Source organism: Typha angustifolia, chromosome 7 (assembly GCF_048772165.1).
Source record: "Typha angustifolia cultivar Huaian chromosome 7, ASM4877216v1, whole genome shotgun sequence".
Lineage (NCBI taxonomy): Eukaryota > Viridiplantae > Streptophyta > Magnoliopsida > Poales > Typhaceae > Typha > Typha angustifolia.
In genome coordinates, this window is record NC_133245.1 from 18,231,760 (window position 1) to 18,251,021 (window position 19,262).

General features: G+C 39.5%; 4 protein-coding genes across 4 annotated transcripts; 2 read left to right on the forward strand and 2 right to left on the reverse strand.

The window, feature by feature from the left end:
• On the forward strand, positions 1–2,720 carry LOC140762965 (wall-associated receptor kinase 17-like). Its single transcript, XM_073100961.1, has 3 exons — positions 1–972; positions 1,135–1,293; positions 1,384–2,720. The coding sequence occupies exons 1-3, from the start codon at positions 99–101 to the stop codon at positions 2,568–2,570; spliced, it is 2,220 nt and encodes a 739-aa protein (XP_072957062.1). The 5' UTR covers positions 1–98; the 3' UTR covers positions 2,571–2,720.
• A 1,008-nt stretch (positions 2,721–3,728) lies between these two features.
• Positions 3,729–6,816, reverse strand: LOC140763975 (wall-associated receptor kinase 17-like). The gene is made up of 3 exons (XM_073102374.1): positions 5,739–6,816; positions 5,498–5,656; positions 3,729–5,053 (listed from the first exon to the last, which is right to left on the reverse strand). The coding sequence occupies exons 1-3, from the start codon at positions 6,640–6,642 to the stop codon at positions 3,876–3,878; spliced, it is 2,241 nt and encodes a 746-aa protein (XP_072958475.1). The 5' UTR covers positions 6,643–6,816; the 3' UTR covers positions 3,729–3,875.
• A 346-nt stretch (positions 6,817–7,162) lies between these two features.
• Positions 7,163–8,832, forward strand: LOC140762643 (wall-associated receptor kinase 17-like). Its single transcript, XM_073100518.1, has 2 exons — positions 7,163–7,232; positions 7,621–8,832. Exons 1-2 carry the CDS (start codon positions 7,163–7,165, stop codon positions 8,805–8,807), a joined length of 1,257 nt encoding a protein of 418 aa, XP_072956619.1. The 3' UTR covers positions 8,808–8,832.
• A 3,912-nt stretch (positions 8,833–12,744) lies between these two features.
• On the reverse strand, positions 12,745–15,880 carry LOC140761853 (wall-associated receptor kinase 5-like). Its single transcript, XM_073099340.1, has 3 exons — positions 14,716–15,880; positions 14,474–14,632; positions 12,745–14,162 (listed from the first exon to the last, which is right to left on the reverse strand). Exons 1-3 carry the CDS (start codon positions 15,755–15,757, stop codon positions 12,985–12,987), a joined length of 2,379 nt encoding a protein of 792 aa, XP_072955441.1. The 5' UTR covers positions 15,758–15,880; the 3' UTR covers positions 12,745–12,984.
• Between the last annotated feature and the right edge of the window lie 3,382 nt (positions 15,881–19,262).

Sequence of the window (19,262 nt, forward strand, 5' to 3'; positions counted from 1 at the left end):
CGCTTTGGCAGTTGGGCCTTCATCATCCAGGATTATCACTGGCCCTGCAGGGATCCAGTACGTGAAATTACTGATACTTCTTTGATATAAGTATTTTAATGGCCAACCGTGAAATAAGACTGTTATTGAAGACCGGAACAGGGGTTGAAATGCTTTTCCAGTACAAGTGGCTTCCCCTGCTGCTACTGTCATCGATTTGGCCTCCCACTTGCAGTGCTCCACTACTCCCCTGCACAAGCGTCCCCTTCCCCTTCGGAATCATTCTTGAAGGCAAAGGCAAAGCCCTCCCTAGTTTCGAGGTCAACTGCTCTGACGGAATTCCCTTCCTGAAACTGGGCTCGAGACCCCATGAGATCACAAATATCTCCCTGCAAGGCTACGTCACGATCCTCGCGGGAGCTGTATGGCGAGGATTCTACAGCGGAACGATGAGGCGACAAGTATACGAGGAGCTTAACTTGGATCATACTCCCTTCACCATCTCCGACAAGTACAACAAGATAATCGTCATCGGCTGCGAAGATCGTGTCTTGATGCGAAGCGGCGACAACCTCACCACCGTCTGCTTCACCATCTGCCCAGACGACATGGACGATGGCTCCTGCTCCGGCAGCGGCTGCTGCCAGGCCGATCTCCCGCACGGCCTCAAGAGCTTCCAGCTAGACTTTGAGAGGAATTCGAATTCTACATCGCGGAGGGGCATGGTGTGGAGTCAGGCATTCGTCGTCCAAGAAGGTGAGTATACCTTCAGTAAGGACGACCTCTCAAACTACTCCACAGGAGTTCGTCGCCCGGTAGTACTCAACTGGGCGATCGGGAAGGAGACATGCGAGAAAGCAATTAGTAGCGAATCATATGCTTGCAAGGGCTACAGCGACTGCTACGATTCACCGGACGGCGCCGGTTTCGGTTATTTGTGCAACTGCAGTCAAGGATACGAAGGAAATCCCTACGTCCAGGGAGGATGCAGAGGTGAAATACAAGTAGCGACGATTCATCATGCTATATATTAATTATTTCACTAGCTAGAAAGAAAAAAGAAAAGAAGAAGAAGAATTACATTTGTTTAATTCACCATCTCTATCTTATTCATATAAATATTTTGCCACGTGCGACATGGTTTGAGTTGAATAGATATCAATGAATGCGAAAATCAAGCAACCAATCCTTGCGTGGGGCACTGCATCAACGAACAAGGAAGCGTTTCTTGCTCTTGTCCGCGGGGCATGAGTGGCGACGGTAGGAAGAAGGGAAGTGGCTGCCAAAAAAGCTTTCCTCTATATCTTGTACTTGGTAAAAGAAAATTTCTTTTTTTTTTCTTTTTTTTAAAAATAATTTTATCTTCTTTGATTCGTAGCTTGTAAATTGTTTGAGCGTTGGCAGGTGTAAGTCTTGGACTTCTATTCATATTGGTGACAGGAAGTTTCTTGTCGTATTGGGGTCTAAAGAAAAGAAAGCTACTTAAAATGAAAGAAGAATTCTTTATACAAAATGGCGGTTTGTTGCTGCAACAGAAGTTTGCTTCTCAAGGCATTGACGCAACATCAAAGATCTTCACTGCAGAAGAACTTGAAAAGGCTACCAACAAGTACGATGAGAGCCAAATCCTTGGCCGAGGTGGATCTGGCATTGTCTACAAGGGGGTTTTGCCAGGCCAGAGGGTGGTTGCCATAAAAAAGTCCAAGGTTGTGGATGAGAGCCAGGTCGAGCAATTCATCAACGAGATCACTATCCTTTCGCAAATCAATCATAGGAACGTAGTCAAGCTCCTGGGTTGCTGCTTGGAGACGCAAGTTCCTTTGCTAGTTTACGAGTTCATATCCAACGGAACGCTCTTTCACCGTATTCATAACCAGAGTAGTCCCCATCCATTACCATGGGAACATCAATTAAGGATCGCTGCGGAAACTGCAGGAGTACTTGCCTATTTGCATTCAGCAGCTTCTCTACCAATCATTCATGGAGACATCAAGTCCTCCAATATACTACTAGACGATAAATATACAGCGAAAGTATCAGACTTTGGAGCCTCGAGATATGTTCCCAGTGATCAGACTCACATAACAACGATCGTTCGAGGGACAGCAGGGTATTTAGACCCCGAATATCTCCACACAAGTGAATTAACCGAGAAAAGCGATGTCTACAGCTTTGGAGTTGTTCTCGCGGAGCTACTGACTAGAGAGAGGCCTGTCTCGTTTACCAGGTCGCAAGGTCAAAGAAATCTCGCATATTATTTTGCGGTGTTGGTGGATGACGGCCGCCTCCTTCAGCAAATGGAACCTCAGATTGTTATGGAAGCTGGAGCGGAGCAAATCTATGCGGTTGCGCAACTCGCAAAGAGATGCTTAAATTTGAAGGGAGATGAACGACCAACAATGAGAGAAGTTGCTGGAGAACTAGAAAGATTGGGAAGATTCAGAGAGCAGCAACAGTTGATCCAGCAAAACATCGAGAAAGTGAAACACTTACCTGGTGATGCTACATGTCAAACCATGAAAAATGTAGAGCTAAGTAGTCAGTTTAGTTTGGAGGATCACCTCTTATCATCAATGGAATTACCAAGATGATGTGATTAAGATAAGCCGGTGAAAATTGCTCGAGTGTGCTGTATGATATGCTTCTATATGTATAACTCAACGGTGTATTTTCCACAAGATCTGCGCAAATCATGTGGAAAGACTTGGTTCTCCTTCTGTTATAAAAAAAACATAGTTTCTTTCTCATACTGCTGAAGTACCGTCGAGACATTTATGTTATGATTCAACATCAGTTTAAAACTAAGCTTGAGCTAAAATTAACACTGCATGACATAGTAATTCTGTCAGCTATACATTATTATTGTGTCAGCAGCAAGCAAGCTGAGCTAAAGGGAAAAAAAAACATAAAGAAAAGAAAACCAAGATGGATTATAATATCGTTTATCACGATAGTACTCTTGATGAAAATCATTTTTAGTGCTCACATCAATCTCTTTTTTTTTTAATCGTTAAAAAATTCCAAGGTTAAATATGTGCTCAAAATGACAATAATCCTTAGATACAAAGATATTTAATTTTTACTAAGTTTTAATCAATATAGTAAATTGTCTAATCTAGATTTTAACCTGTGTGCATCGTCGAATTATTGCTCCTAACTAAACGTCGCTGAGCTACTCTTTCAAACCAACTGTATCACTAAGCTATCAATAGAGTTGAGCTATTGAATAAATCTACAAAATTATTAATCAACAAATAATTTTATGTATAATAGTTGTTTGAAATTGAAGTGGATCACATAACCTCTTTGATTATAAGAAAAATATTTACCACGGTTCAATTTTTGTAGTTTAGGTTGTAAAATAAGTAAATATGTCAAAGATATGCCAAAGAATTTGAGAAGTGAATTATTTTGCCAAATCAATGTATTTATATATAGCGAGTTGGTACATAAGTCTAGAAATATGAAATTAATTACATACATTCTTCACTAGGATAGCAACCGAGAGAGATAAGATTAGTTACAACTATTCCCTCCTTTGTAGTAAAATTAACTATAAGTTAGTGGTTATCTCCTCCTATTTTGCGACAGTTAATCATAAACTGGTGTTAGAGATAATATATCAATCCAGTGGTTGAGTATTATGTGGTTTGTTGCTAACACTTTACTGCTTTTGATTAATTATACATTAATTCTTTACGGAATGAAGCTTCACACCTCTCTTAGTTCAAGAAAACATGCAACCAATTACGTAAATACTTGATCATGTCGACTAGATTAAGTGTGTATGATACATATAGTAGTGGAATGGAGGGATAAAAAAAAGCAGTAGGATAATCTTCTTCAACCTTAGAAATTTGACACTTGGGACATTAATCCTACACCGATCTGGAAAATTACATGGACACTAGTGAGATTTTTTCGCTGTCCTGTTGGGTTGTATCATTGCTATATGTGGTTGAAGGCCCACCGAGTGAGATCTCTTCCTGATGGCTCTGCTCAACCGTTTCTTTTTCTTGGTTCTGCTCAGCCAGGTGGTGTTTCATGAGCCTTCTCAGAGCATCAAGCTCGATGGCCACTTCTTTCATCCTCGGCCTTTCTTCCCCTTTGAGACGCAAACATCTTACGGCTACCTGCGCAACTACGTTAAGGTGCCTCGCTCCGGCTTCCTTCACCATCCTGCTATCCAGCATCTCCAGGTGCCGATTTTCTTCGACCATCATAGTAAAATGCAAGGCTAGATTTCTTCCCTCTTCGGACCGGCAAAACGATATCGGCTTCTCTCTCGTCAATAGCTCGACAAGAACTACGCCGAAGCTATAGACGTCGCTCTTCTCCGTCAACTGGCTAGTACCGAAGTACTCAGGGTCCAAGTAACCGAGTGTGCCTTGCACGAGTGTTGTTACATGAGTGTGATCATAGGGGATCAACCTGGAAGCTCCGAAATCAGATACTTTCGCCGTGTAGCTCTCGTCTAGAAGTATATTAGCCGATTTGACATCCCTATGGATGATTGGCAATTCTGTTGCAGAGTGTAGAAATGCAAGCGCTGCTGCGGTTTCAACAGCTATACGCAAGCGACTCTCCCATGTCATTGGAGCTGAGAGATCGTTGTGAAGATGGTGAAAGAGTGTGCCATTGGAGATGAACTCGTAAACCAACAAGGGGACTTGGGTCTCTAAGCAACAACCCAGTAGCTTGACGACATTTTTGTGATTGATCTGAGAAAGGATGATCACCTCGTTAACGAATTGCTCGATCTGGGTCTGATCAACTAGCTTTGACTTTTTGATAGCAACAACCGTTTCATCCGACAGCAGGCCTTTGTACACAGTGCCATATCCACCTCGACCAAGAACGCGATCCTCACTGAAGTTGTAGGTCGCCTTCTTGAGTTCGTCTGAGCTAAATATCCTTGCTGGTGCTTTTTGAGAGAGGATCTGCTTTCGTAACAGAAATCCACCATTTTGCAGAAAATATTTCTGTTTTAACTTTGCATGCTTTCTTTTCTTCAGGATCCAGTAAGTCCAGGAACTTAATATGAATACGGCAAGCAACAGAGCTAGTCCTGCATCTGCACAACCACGGCAAGTTCTGACGGGCAACATATGCAGGATATGCAACTCTTACATGAAGAAATTCAATCTAATAACAAACTTGGAAATAGAGGGTGTCACATCTTGCGAGGTCATGAGTTTATGTAAACAAGATGATAGAAGTGTATCTTAAACTTCAGAAAACCTGAACTGCTTGCAATTTCAAGAAGAGAAAAGCAGATCCAAATTCTTGAGTTTGAAACCGTTGTTCAATTGAGATGAAGAAATAGAGACAGATGTTGGTTCACTTTTCCACCTTAAGGATAGGCAAAAGGAGATCAAACTCTTGGACTACTCATATTTCGCATTAAGAGTATGCGCTTCAGTGATCCTATGAATTACTATAGTTTTCGTTAATATCAAACTTTACATTAAGAGATTCAACTTTCATATAATCTACGCTAACACTCAGTAGAACTTACTCGAAGCAATCTCCAGAGTTGCAGTCCGCTTGCAGCCTGTACCTTGTTTCTTACCATCGCCACTGGTACCCAATGGACAAGTGCAGTGGAAACTACCCTCTGTATTGATGCATTTATGCACACAAGGACTGTTTTTCGGATCAAGGCACTCGTTTTCATCTGGCAGAGACCACGAAAATAAATTCTAAATTGAAAAGTATGCACTTAAAGATTTCGACTGTACAAAATTAGCAATTTGTACCTTGACAACCGTCTGGTCCTTCCAGGTAAGGGTTGCCTGCAAAGCCTTTAGAGCAGTTGCAGCGGTAGCCTATACGGTTATGCGAGTCGAAGCAATAGCTGTTCTTCTTGCAGGCGTAATCAGTAGCAGTATTTGTCTGGACCTCTTTACAGGTTTTGTTCCCTATGGACCACTCGAGCACCACCGGGATTTGGTTGGGGATGTTGCCGACTAGGTCCGTAGAAGAGAACATGTATTGGTCTTTGTCCACAATGAATGCTTTACTGCATGTCTCCCCAGACGCATTCTTTGTCGACCTTGTGAAATTTCTTATGCTAGTTAACTCCAAGTTGAGACTCTTGAGCCCCCTGGGCAGCGAAGCTTGGCAACAGCCGACACCAGAGCACGTGCCGTTGACGACGCTGTCATTGGTGACGCAGAAGGACACGCACCCGCCTATATTATCGTGCTTGTCCTGACTCTGGCCCTGGCCCGGGCGAACTATAATGGCCGTGGCATCGCATCCCACAGCGGTTAACTTGTTCCTCGTGTCTGAGAATGTGTAGGGGGTCTCAGTAAGGTTGATGTAGTGATCTGGGGAAAGCGTCAGACCGGAAACGTTGTTGCAGTTCCTCGAGATATACCGGCCAGCGATGTGGATGTAGCCGTACAGCAATGATATGTTCAGTACTGCGTATCGGCTGGAACCAAGCAACACCTCTGGATCGGTTCCGTTGGTGCACAAAATCTCAAAGGCTGGCTGCCCGGAGCTATTATTCCCTTGGACGCTGAATGGATATGGGATGGTGATGTTATTGCATTGAGGAACATCCTGCTTGAGGACGGAGGGATCCAGAAAATCAGATGACGAAGGCCGGGGCAGATGTAGGAGGTGCAGGGTGATAAGCAGGAGAGTCAGAAGCATAGTCTCTGATCAGAATGGAACGGTAGGTGCGCAGGCGCAGCAAGTGATAACAGAACAAACACCAATAAAAATGGATTAAAGGTCAATACGCCATAATGCTAGCTTGAAAACATCTCGACTAAAAGAAGAAAGAAACAAATATCTAGAGAACTTGGAAAATTTATCATGGACGAGATGGCTAGAGGATCGTTTCTCAGAGTCTGTGGGTGGCTGACGACTTCACTTGACTTGAAGTAAGCGGTCAAGTTGCTACTGCCGTGTGGAAAGGGTAAACAAAAGAGTACGGGAACCAGGAGAACCACTACTTCACCAGAAGTACGTACGTGGCAAAGTAGATATAGCTGCTACATCTCAGTATGAGCACAAACCTAGATCAAAGAAGGTAACGTAAAATCCAATGGCTCTAGATACCGCAAAGGCAAGCAGACTGTGTAGATCTAGACCTGATCATTGGGTCTAGCCTGTCCCGACCTGGCCCGGTTTGGACAGGCTAAGCCCAGCCCTGACCCGAACTACCAACATGCGGAACAGGCCAACCCTTTGCCGGGCCAGCCCGAAAGCTTGTCCGTCAGGCCCGCCTGCCCCTTCGGGTAACAATGAAAAATAACGAGAAATTTTATATACCGTACTGTTTTATAATTTTTTTAGCCCATCTCTCCCATCACAATTCAACCAAGTATAAGTATTATTTAAATTTTTTGGCCCACCTCCTATCACATATCAGCGAATATACTATTTAATTTTTTTTAATATACTTTTTCTTTTAAACAAAGAATAATAGAAATATTTTAAAAAAAATATATGTAACGATAACAAATATTCTAAAAATACCTAAAAAATTCTGAAAATGAGCAAAATAGGATAATTTCCTTTTTTTTCCCTCTATATCTTGTACTTGGTGAAGAAAATAATTCTTTTTTCTAATAATAATTTTATGCTCTTTGATTCGTAGCTTGTAAATTGTTTGAGCTTTGGCAGGTGTAAGTCTTGGACTTCTATTCATATTGGTGACAGGAAGTTTCTTGTCGTATTGGGGTCTAAAGAAAAGAAAGCTACTTAAAATGAAAGAAGAATTCTTTATACAAAATGGCGGTTTGTTGCTGCAACAGAGGTTTGCTTCTCAAGGCATTGACGCAACATCAAAGATCTTCACTGCAGAAGAACTTGAAAAGGCTACCAACAAGTACGATGAGAGCCAAATCCTTGGCCGAGGTGGATCTGGCATTGTCTACAAGGGGGTTTTGCCAGGTCGGAGGGTGGTTGCCATAAAAAAGTCCAAGGTTGTGGATGAGAGCCAGGTCGAGCAATTCATCAACGAGATCACTATCCTTTCGCAAATCAATCATAGGAACGTAGTCAAACTCCTGGGTTGCTGCTTGGAGACGCAAGTTCCTTTGCTAGTTTACGAGTTCATATCCAACGGAACGCTCTTTCACCGTATTAATAGCCAGAGTAGTCCTCATCCATTACCATGGGAACATCAATTAAGGATCGCTGCGGAAACTGCAGGAGTACTTGCCTATTTGCATTCAGCAGCTTCTCTACCAATCATTCATGGAGACATCAAGTCCTCCAATATACTACTAGACGATAAATATACAGCGAAAGTATCAGACTTTGGAGCCTCGAGATATGTTCCCAGTGATCAGACTCGCATAACAACGATCGTTCGAGGGACAGCAGGGTATTTAGACCCCGAATATCTCCACACAAGTGAATTAACCGAGAAAAGCGATGTCTACAGCTTTGGAGTTGTTCTCGCGGAGCTACTGACTAGAGAGAGGCCTGTCCCGTTTACCAGGTCGCAAGGTCAACGAAATTTCGCATATTATTTTGCGGTGTTGGTGGATGACGGCCGCCTCCTTCAGCAAATGGAACCTCAGATTGTTATGGAAGCTGGAGCGGAGCAAATCTATGCGGTTGCGCAGCTCGCAAACAGATGCTTAAATTTGAAGGGAGATGAACGACCAACAATGAGAGAAGTTGCTGGAGAACTAGAAAGATTGGGAAGATTCAGAGAGCAGCAACAGTTGATCCAGCAAAACATCGAGGAAGTGAAACACTTACCTGGTGATGCTACATGTCAAACCATGAAAAATGTAGAGCTCAGTAGTCAGTTTAGTTTGGAGGATCACCTCTTATCATCAATGGAATTACCAAGATGATGTGATTAAGATAAGCCGGTGAAAATTGCTCGAGTGTGCTGTATGATATGCTTCTATATGTATAACTCAACGGTGTATTTTCCACAAGATCTGCGCAAATCTTGTGGAAAGACTTGGTTCTCCTTCTGTTATAAAAAACATAGTTCCTTTCTCATACTGCTGAAGTACCGCCAAGACATTTATGTTATGATTCAACATCAGTTTAAAACTAAGCTTGAGCTAAAATTAACACTGCATGACATAGTAATTCTGTCAGCTATACATTATTATTGTGTCAGCAGCAAGCAAGATGAGCTAAAGGGAAAAAAAACATAAAGAAAAGAAAACCAAGATGGATTATAATATCGTTTATCACGATAGTACTCTAGATGTAAATCATTTTTAGTGCTCACATCAATCTCTTTTTTTTTCTAATCGTTAAAAAATTCCAAGATTAAATATGTGCTCAAAATGACAATCATCCTTAGATATAAAGATATTTAATTTTCACTAAATTTTAACCAATATAGTAAACTGTCTAATCTAGATTTTAATCTGTGTACATCGTCGAATTATTACTACTAATTAAGCGTCGTTGAGCTGCTTCTTTAAACCAACTGTATCATTAAGTTATTAATCGAGTTGAGCTATTGAATAAATCTACAAAATTATTAATCATCAAATAATTTTATGTATAATAGTTGTTTGAAATTGAAGTGGATCACGTAACCTCTTTGATTATAAGGAAAATATTTACCATGGTTCAATATTTACCATTGGTACATAAGTCTAGAAATATACACTAGGATAGCTGTAACAACCCAATCTCAAAAAAAAAAAAAAAAAAAAAGCTTTGCCACGCACCCCCCCTCGTGTCGCCGCAGCCAATCGGCTGCGGCCATCTGGTAGCGGCGGGCCCCAGCGCCGCCGCCGCCAACGTCCCACCACCTTCCCTCTCTCTCTTTAAATCTCTCTCTCTTCCTCTCTCTCTCTCTCTCCCTCTCTCTCTCTCGCTCACGCCCGAGCTCGGGCACGTCGGAACCGAGCCGTCGGCGATAGGCCGGCCGCTGGCAGGCCAGAAGCGGCCGGTGCCCTCCCCGCCGACCCGGTTCCGCAGTTTCCCTCCCCTCCTGTCTTTCTTCTCTTCTTCTCTTCCCTTTTCTTCTTCTCCTTCCTTCATTCTTCTTCCTCAGCTGCTTCTCCTCTTCTTATTTTCTGCAATAGTGCTAGGCTCGGCCCAGAACTGTAGCAGGCTAGTGATGGGCTCGAGCCCGGCACTGTAGCAGGCCAGTGCTGGGCCCGAGCCCAGCTTTGTAGCAGAGATCCCTTATCCTTTTAATTTTATTATTTATTTATTTAGGTATTTCTGTCTTAATTAATACAAATAGATTTAGATAGTATTTATTTTAATAATAATACATATTCATCCTTATGATTATTATAATTAAAGTTTATTGATGATTAATTAAGTTATAAACTATTACACATAAATATAGGTAATACTTATATTTATTTATTTATTTATTTACTTATATGTATATTAGATTAATAGATAAATTTGTAAATTATAATTATTAGATTTATATACTAATATTCTTATGATATACATTTTAAGTAATTCTATTAATTTATTATACATTATTATTTTGTAACAAATAAGATAATAACTACATAGTCCCTAATTAATCAAGATATAATTTAATTATAATTAATTTTTTTATCTATATTTATATTTTATTTATAATAAAAATCTAGCCAATTATAAAATTAAGTATAAATTCTAAAATCTAATAAATCATCATATTTTACTCAAATGGATTATAATGGGATAAACAACTAACTTTATGTTACTTAAACATTTTCAGATCCCGAACCTCTTATTTGAGACCCCGTGGACCTTGCTAGCGAGAAGTGTTACATGGTTGATAGGCGGATGTATGGGATACGTGATTTGTATCTTCTGATCAGTATGAGTAGTCTTATCCCCTAGATCCTTTTCTCAAATTAGGTTATATTATATATTATTTACATGCATGTTTTGGTCTCCAGCATGATTATATGACTTTATGTAGAGATGATTTCAGTCGAGCATACTTTATCATGCATTTGATTAGGCTGATCTGGGATATGAATACATTGGTGATATATAGAGATGATTGGAGATGATTATACTATTCTGATTTTATACCGAGATGATTTTTAACATGAGTGTGCATGTGATAGACTAGCAGGAGTATGTATGTGTTAGATATATGGTTGGAGTTTGCATTACGTCATTTTTCTCTTGATTCCTATTCCACCTAAATTCCTATTATGCATTGACTTGTTATCGTACTGGATATATATATATGATCTGTCATTTAAAAAGGAAAGTATGAAATATGATTGATAGGATAGTTGATAGAAAGCGTGAGGATACCTGAGTGGGCGCGACGGTTAGGACGCGCTTGGTGGATGATTGATCGCTCTACATGGTCGCGATCCTGTTGGCCTTACGTCCGAGGTCCTTAGTCTGTGTGCGCAGCAGACATTCGGATACATGCCGTTCGCCAGCGCATATGTGGCGAGTTATCCTCACGAGATTTCTATCAGCTAGAAGGGTGCCCGGTCTGGATGGATGTTGATACCCTAGAGGATGGCAGGGTATGGTTATATTTGAGATACTTCTTGCGGATGGCAGAATATGCTCTGAGCTTTCGGGCATGATGTTGAGACCGGATACAAGGTGTTGACTATGCACAGTGGTCTAGTATGATGATATTATACCGAGATGTCGGTGATGCTTATGATATTGAGAAATGCATATGATTTCATTATCATTTGGTTACTTGATTAACAAGTGGTCAATATACATCATATATGATTGCATTTGATATCATAACGTGGTCATGGTCGGCATGCATCATGTGTCATATTTGAGAGAGAGTTATGATGATAGTATGATACGAAGATTTATTTACTCATGGTCGAGGGTTACATATACTTTTATCAATTATGACATGTTATCTACTTTTCATTTATATATTATTGAGGATACATTCATATACTCATTCATGACATGATATTCTTTCCGATTCATATTATCCAGTACATGATTTACTATTTGTTTGTCATCACTGATTCGGTGTAAGGTCTATTCACTGAGCCTTTTGCTTATGACTCTCTTTATTTTTCTTTTCTAACCCATTAGATTTGTGATACGTGATAGCGACCTGAGATATCTTGAGAAGATATTTTAAAGAGATGATAATGTGAGCTATTGATGCGAGACGGTATAGAAGATAGTTTAACCAGACATTGAGATGTATCGTTGTTTGTTATATTTGTACCTTAGTGTATTAGATGATGATTTGTATAGTATATGTCAGATTTTATAGCACTCGTGTATTAGTTATTTAGTTGTATCTTGATGGTTTGTTGTGGCCTGTGTGGGCCCTGCCAGATTATATAGTGGTCTAGTGTATATTATTATGGACGTGGATATTCATATGTTAACAAATTTATTTGGTTGATTGTATGATTTATTTGGTTGATGGTATGATTTATTTGGTGATAGATTATGTGATCATGGATATGTTAGCAGGTGTTATTTGATGATGTCATGATTATATGTGCACAGGAGTATATCTGTGCATGACGAGCCCCGCCCGACCTGTCGCGTGCGCCGCGCGTGCTGGATGGGCGCGTGTATGTACACGTGCCCGTGCCGGGCGGGGGCGTTACAATAGCAACGGATAGAGATAAGATTAGTTACAACTATTCCCTCCTTTGTAGTAAAATTAACTATAAGTTAGTGGTTATCTCCTCCTATTTCGCAGCGGTTAATCATAAACTGGTGTTAGAGATAAGTATTATGTGGTTTGTTGCTAACACTTTACTGCTTTTGATTAATTATACATTAATTCTTTACGGAATGATGCTTCGCACCTCTCTTAGTTCAAGAAAACATGCAACCAATTATGTAAATACTTGATCATGTCGACTAGATTAAGTGTGTATGATACATATAGTAGCTATCTCAATCATCTACGAGCCATCGAACCGCACAAAGAAATTTATCAGTAGTTTTCAAAGGGCAGAGCTCATCCATGTTAGGAGAACAATTTGGGATGGAGGGATAAAAAAAAGCAGTAGGGTAATCTTCTTCAACCTTAGAAATTTGGCACTTGGGACATTAATCCTACACCGATCTGGAAAATTACATGGACAATAGTGAGATTTCCCCGCTGTCCCGTTGGGTTGTATCATTGCTATATGTGGTTGAAGGCCCACCGAGCGAGATCTCTTCCTGATGGCTCTGCTCAACCGTGTCTTTTTCTTGGTTCTGCTCAGCCAGGTGGTGTTTCATGAGCCTTCTCAGAGCATCAAGCTCGATGGCCACTTCTTTCATCCTCGGCCTTTCTTCCCCTTTGAGACGCAAACATCTTACGGCTACCTGCGCAACTACGTTAAGGTGCCTCGCTCCGGCTTCCTTCACCATCCTGCTATCCAGCATCTCCAGGTGCCGATTTTCTTCGACCATCATAGTAAAATGCAAGGCTAGATTTCTTCCCTCTTCGGACCGGCAAAACGATATCGGCTTCTCTCTCGTCAATAGCTCGACAAGAACTACGCCGAAGCTATAGACGTCGCTCTTCTCCGTCAACTGGCTAGTACCGAAGTATTCAGGGTCCAAGTAACCGAGTGTGCCTTGCACGAGTGTTGTTACATGAGTGTGATCATAGGGGATCAACCTGGAAGCTCCGAAATCAGATACTTTCGCCGTGTAGCTCTCGTCTAGAAGTATATTAGCCGATTTGACATCCCTATGGATGATTGGCAATTCTGTTGCAGAGTGTAGAAATGCAAGCGCTGCTGCGGTTTCAACAGCTATACGCAAGCGACTCTCCCATGTCATTGGAGCTGAGAGATCGTTATGAAGATGGTGAAAGAGTGTGCCATTGGAAATGAACTCGTAAACCAACAAGGGGACTTGGGTCTCTAAGCAACAACCTAGTAGCTTGACGACGTTCTTGTGATTGATCTGAGAAAGGATGATCACCTCGTTAATGAATTGCTCGATCTGGGTCTGATCAACTAGCTTTGACTTTTTGATAGCAACAACCTTTTGATCTGACAGTACGCCTTTGTACACAGTGCCGTATCCACCTCGACCAAGAATACGATCCTCGTTGAAATCATCGGTCGCCTTCTTGAGTTCGTCTGAGCTGAATATCCTTGCTGGTGCTTTTTGAGAGAAGATCTGCTGCCGTAACAGAAATCCACCATTTTGCAGAAAATATTTCTGTTTTAACTTCGCATGCTTTCTTTTCTTCAGAAACCAGTATGTCCAGAAACTTAGTATGAGAACAAGAAGCAACAGAGCTAGTCCTGCACCTGCACAACCACTCCAAATTCTGATGCTCGACATAACCACTAAGCAAGAAATGTAGATAAATTTGCAAATTTTACATGAAGATGTTCAATCTGGTAACCAAAATAGAGGGTGCCGCTTTGTGTGAGGTCATGAATTTGTACAAACAAAATTTTGAATTTCAAGTTTGAAACAGTTGGGATAAAAGAAATAGGAAACTTGGTTCAGTTTTCTATAGAGAAAAGGAGATCAAACTCTTAAAACATCTCATATTCTTTTACATTAAGGGAATTCAACTTTTATAATCTCTACGCTAACTCATACTACAACTTACCTAAAGCCGTCTCCAGAGTTGCAGTTCTTTTACAGCCGGTACCCTGTGTCGTACCATCGCCGCTGGTCCCCAATGGACAAGTGCAATTGAAACCACCCCTTGTATTGATGCATCTATGCACACAAGGACTGTTTTTCGGATCACTGCACTCGTCGATATCTAGCAGAGGCCACGAAAATAAATTCTAAACTGAAAAGTATGCAATTTAAAGATTTCGAATGGACAAAATTAGCAATCTGTACCTTGACAACCGTCTAGCCCTTCCAGGTATGGGTTGCCTTTGAAACCTTTAGAGCAGTTGCAGCGGTAGCCCATACCGTTAAACGAGTCGTAGCAATAGCTGTTATTCTTGCAGGCGTTTGTCCGGCCTACCTCTTGACAGGTTTTGTTCCCTATGGACCACTCGAGCACCACCGGCATGTATTGGTCACGGGGGTTGCCGATTAAGTCCTCAGCAGAGAAGACGTAGTAGTCCTCCTCCACAATGAATGCCTTACTGCATGGCTCTCCAGACTCGTCCTTTCTCGATCCTGTGAGTTTTCTTACGCTGGTGAGCTCCAAGTTGAGCCTCTTGAGCCCCTTGGGCACCGACGCTTGGCAGCAACCGACACCAGAGCACGTGCCATCGATGATGCTTTCTTTGGTTACGCAGAAGGACACGCACCCCCCAATATACTTGTGCTTGTCCTGGGCCGCCCCACGTATCATGGCCATGGCGTCGCATCCCACGGCTGTGAACTTGTTCCTCGTGTCCGAGAACGTATAGGGAGTCCCATCGAGGTTGAGGTAGCGATCGGGGGAAAAGCTCGGGCCGGAGGAATTATTGTAGCAGTGCCACGCGAAGGCCTGGCCAGCGATCCGGATGTAGCCATCCGGCACCGATATATCCAGTACTTCGTACCAGACATTGCTAAGCAATACAACTGGAATGCTTCCTGTGCATGAAATGCTGAAACCTGACATGGGGGGTTGCAGGCCGAGGCTGAAGTTCCCTACGATGCCGAATGGGTATGGGATGGAGATGTTGTAGCAGGGAGGAACATCCGGCTTGAGGATTGAAGGATCCAGAAAATTAGAGGATGAAGGCCAGGGCAGATATAGGAGCTGCAGGCAGATGAGCAGAGGCAGGAGAGGAAGAAGCATTGTAATAATCGAAATTATATATATATCAATCACTACTCTCTCCCCGTGAACCCCTTTTAATATCTGACTTCTATTAGGAAAGAAAATTAGATTTTGAGAGAGAAAGGTAGATTTTATTTGGAACTCTCTTATCGAACTCATAAAATAGAAAACTCTAAATATGAGTGAGAGATAGTACGGCGGCGAAAAACTTCAGCAACGATGGCATAGGGCGACGAAGTTGAAGAAATAAGAACAAGAGAAAGAAAGGAAGAAGGGAGAAACAAAAGAAAAAGGAAGAAGAAGAAGGAAGGAGGAAGAAAGAAATATAAAAAACAAATGTCCACGGTTATAGTACACTTGGGTTTGTTTTGTTTTTTAATCAATATACACTTGGGTAAGGTAAAGTAAAGTAGAGATAAAAAAAGGTGGAGTAGTGGAGAGAATAGAAGTCTCCAATTTATATTTATATTTATATTGGGATCCCTGCCGATATAAAAAATATTAAAAATTAGAAATCAGGGGAATTAGTCTGTGAGGTAAGTTTTCTTATTTATATATTTTTATTTTCTTTTAATCTTAAAATTAGTAGTCAATTTATGTTAAATTAAAGAATTTGTTAGATTATTTTATAAAGAATGTTTAAATATTCTATATGTCATTTTTTTTAGTTTTGGCAAAATTATGATATCATGACTAACATATCAAATAAACTATTCATTCGCTATTAATTTTAGTCACTAAAATCAGAAATTTTATATTAGATAATAGGACAAATCTATTTACTAGATATTTGATTTAATTTATTTTTAGTAAATAAAAAATGGAAATCATGATATGTGGGTTAAAATTATTTAACTCAAAGTATTAGCATCTAGGTAATATATAATTTATTTATAATAAATGAATAATATAGATGTTATAATGCCCAATTTGGGAAATAAATTTAAATGGAGATTTTTGACATGTTACGCCAGGACGAAATGTGATTAGCCATGTATAAAATCTCACGTGTCATCCCTATAGGGACCTGTACCTGTAGTGCGATGTGACTATGGCCCAAATGCGTAACTTGATGCAAGGTTAATAGTTTATGCATTATGGTTTAAATAGCATAATATATATGAGTTTATGATATATGTATATATATATATATATATATATTAATTTTTCTTAAAAATTAGATATATTTATAGATATAATGGAATTGCTCGATGAACGTCAAGCAATAGATCAGAATAAATTGAAGTGAAAATTCATTAGCTGTGCAGCAAGATAAAGAGCAACAATGGAATTAGTGGTCATCTTGTAATTGAGAACTCATTGGTCTAGTCTAATCATTTATGCGGGCCCCACCATGATGATGAATAAGCGATACACGGAAGCTTCAGCATAGACGATGACAATTAATATTTTTTATACTTTCGAGCTCCACAATTGGGTTCATACGTCCCAAAGCTGTCTTGATTAAAAGTGAGGAAAAAGCAGTACATATAATTAATTGGAAGACTAAGGAGAAGTCTTCACAAGTAAGTTCACATAGACATGAGAGAGAGAGAGGATAGTTTGTCGATATCAAATCCAAGCCAGACGGAATAGTGGGTATAAATTAAATTAAGCTATCCAAAAAATTATTGTAATGTTTTATTTGTAGTTATATAATTAGTAAGTTATATTTTTAAATATAAATTTTTTTTAATATAATGTGTCTAGATTTTATGTATAAGTATATGCACATGTTATAAAACGTTTGATAAAAAATATTAAAATAAAAAATTAATTTTTAAGTAAAAATATTTAAAAACAAATTTAGAATCGTTACTGAAATACTTAAATGATTGTAGTTGTAGTAGTATGAAAAATTATTTAAAGACAGAGGAACAATCATTCTACATCTAACTGTCTATGCTGTTATTCAAACACACCTTAGAAAGTTCACGGTGCATTAACACATACAAAGGAGCACTTTTGGTTGTTCAAACGTGTTCAGCCTGCATTCGAACGCAACCACAAAACTGATAAATTCTAGGATTTTATGAAACCTGATTTGTTTTAAATTTGATATTATCTTTATAAGGTATATAAGGGTTGAGATACTTAACTATACAGGAGGTCATTTATCTTATCTCTTAAAACATGTAAAAGAGTTTAATTTAACTCTAGACAGGGTCGGTGATCATTATTTTGAGATCATCTTTGGAGCCCATTAGAAATTAATTTTCTAATTTAAATAAAATTTATCGAATCGTATTCAATTCAACACATTTATATCAGACCTAGAAGAATTATGTTTCGAGGGTCGTTGAGACGAAATGATCAACCTCAAGGGTCACTGATGTTTGGAAAGATTTCACAAGAAACAATGTGTTATGTGATGTAAGGAGTAAAGTTAGTACAGATTAAGTTGTGGAAATTGACAAGTAATCTGCAAGTTTTTATTAATCACTATAAGTTTAGTGTTATATTCCAATTCGAGTTTGGATCCATAGCTTTTTACCTAATTTGATATATTTTTTTCACATAAAAACTTATTACATTTTCTAATTACTTTCATAGCATACCTAAAAATTCACAATTTTTATTTTTTCAAATATCATTAAGCTCCTTTCATGATTCTCTTAATACACAAACATATGCATCACTCTCGCCCATATTAGAAATTATAAGTTTATCTGATCTTAGATCCGACTCCCTCATCGTATGATTGTAGGTGGAAGTGCGACTGCCTCAGAGATTGCATTCCTCTCAAATGAATTTCTGTACAAAAGCAGATTAAATGAGAATTCCTAAATACTTCATCCTTAAAAAAGAAATAAGGGAGGGGGGGACTTATATTGAATTTAACACTTATACGACATGTTATGTTTGCCAGAAAAATCAGACATCATCCTTGAAAGAAAAGAAGAGAGAAATTGCATGACAACCATAGAAGTTCCTTGTAGATTTACACTGTTTTTGGAGCTTCATCCTTATGTGGTAATAAGCTACGAAGGTATATACGTAAATGATGAAATAAATTTAGCTATAGCTTTACATTTAGCACTCGTGCCAATTTGAGCTGACTGATTATATTTTAAAAATATATAAATAAATAAATCAATAAATAAATTGTCTGCTCCAAGGTGTTTCCCTCTCTTTTCCCAGGGAAAGAGACAAGAATTCCAATCTAATTTGTAGGCCACGTTCATTTCATCGACGCCAGTAATTGCAACCTAGAAACTCAGAGAAGACCGGAGACGTGGAAAATTTCTTCCAATGTGGAAGGCGTGCAATCATCGATAAAACTAGCATGTATCAATTGACCGATAAAGATTCAGTCAGAATTCTACTTTATTCATTGTTGGGATACATCGTTCACAGAGCAGGAGGTGGTTGGTCCGTCCATCCATTCAAAGACGAAGACCGACTTGAAGGTGGACTGATCGTAGATCGTGTCGTTCAAAGCAGCACCGTGGGCCCAAGAGGCGGCCGGTCAAGTCAAACATAGAATTCATCCTCCGATGCCTTTTAAGTTTTACTAAACTCTATTTAATATATTAAGTCAGTTAATTTAGATTTTAAAATATATGGATTTTTTAGCTATTGTTCTGAATTAAATACTGATAATATATTATATTACTAAGTTACTCTTTCGAGTCACTAAATTATTAAATAATTTTTTTATAAT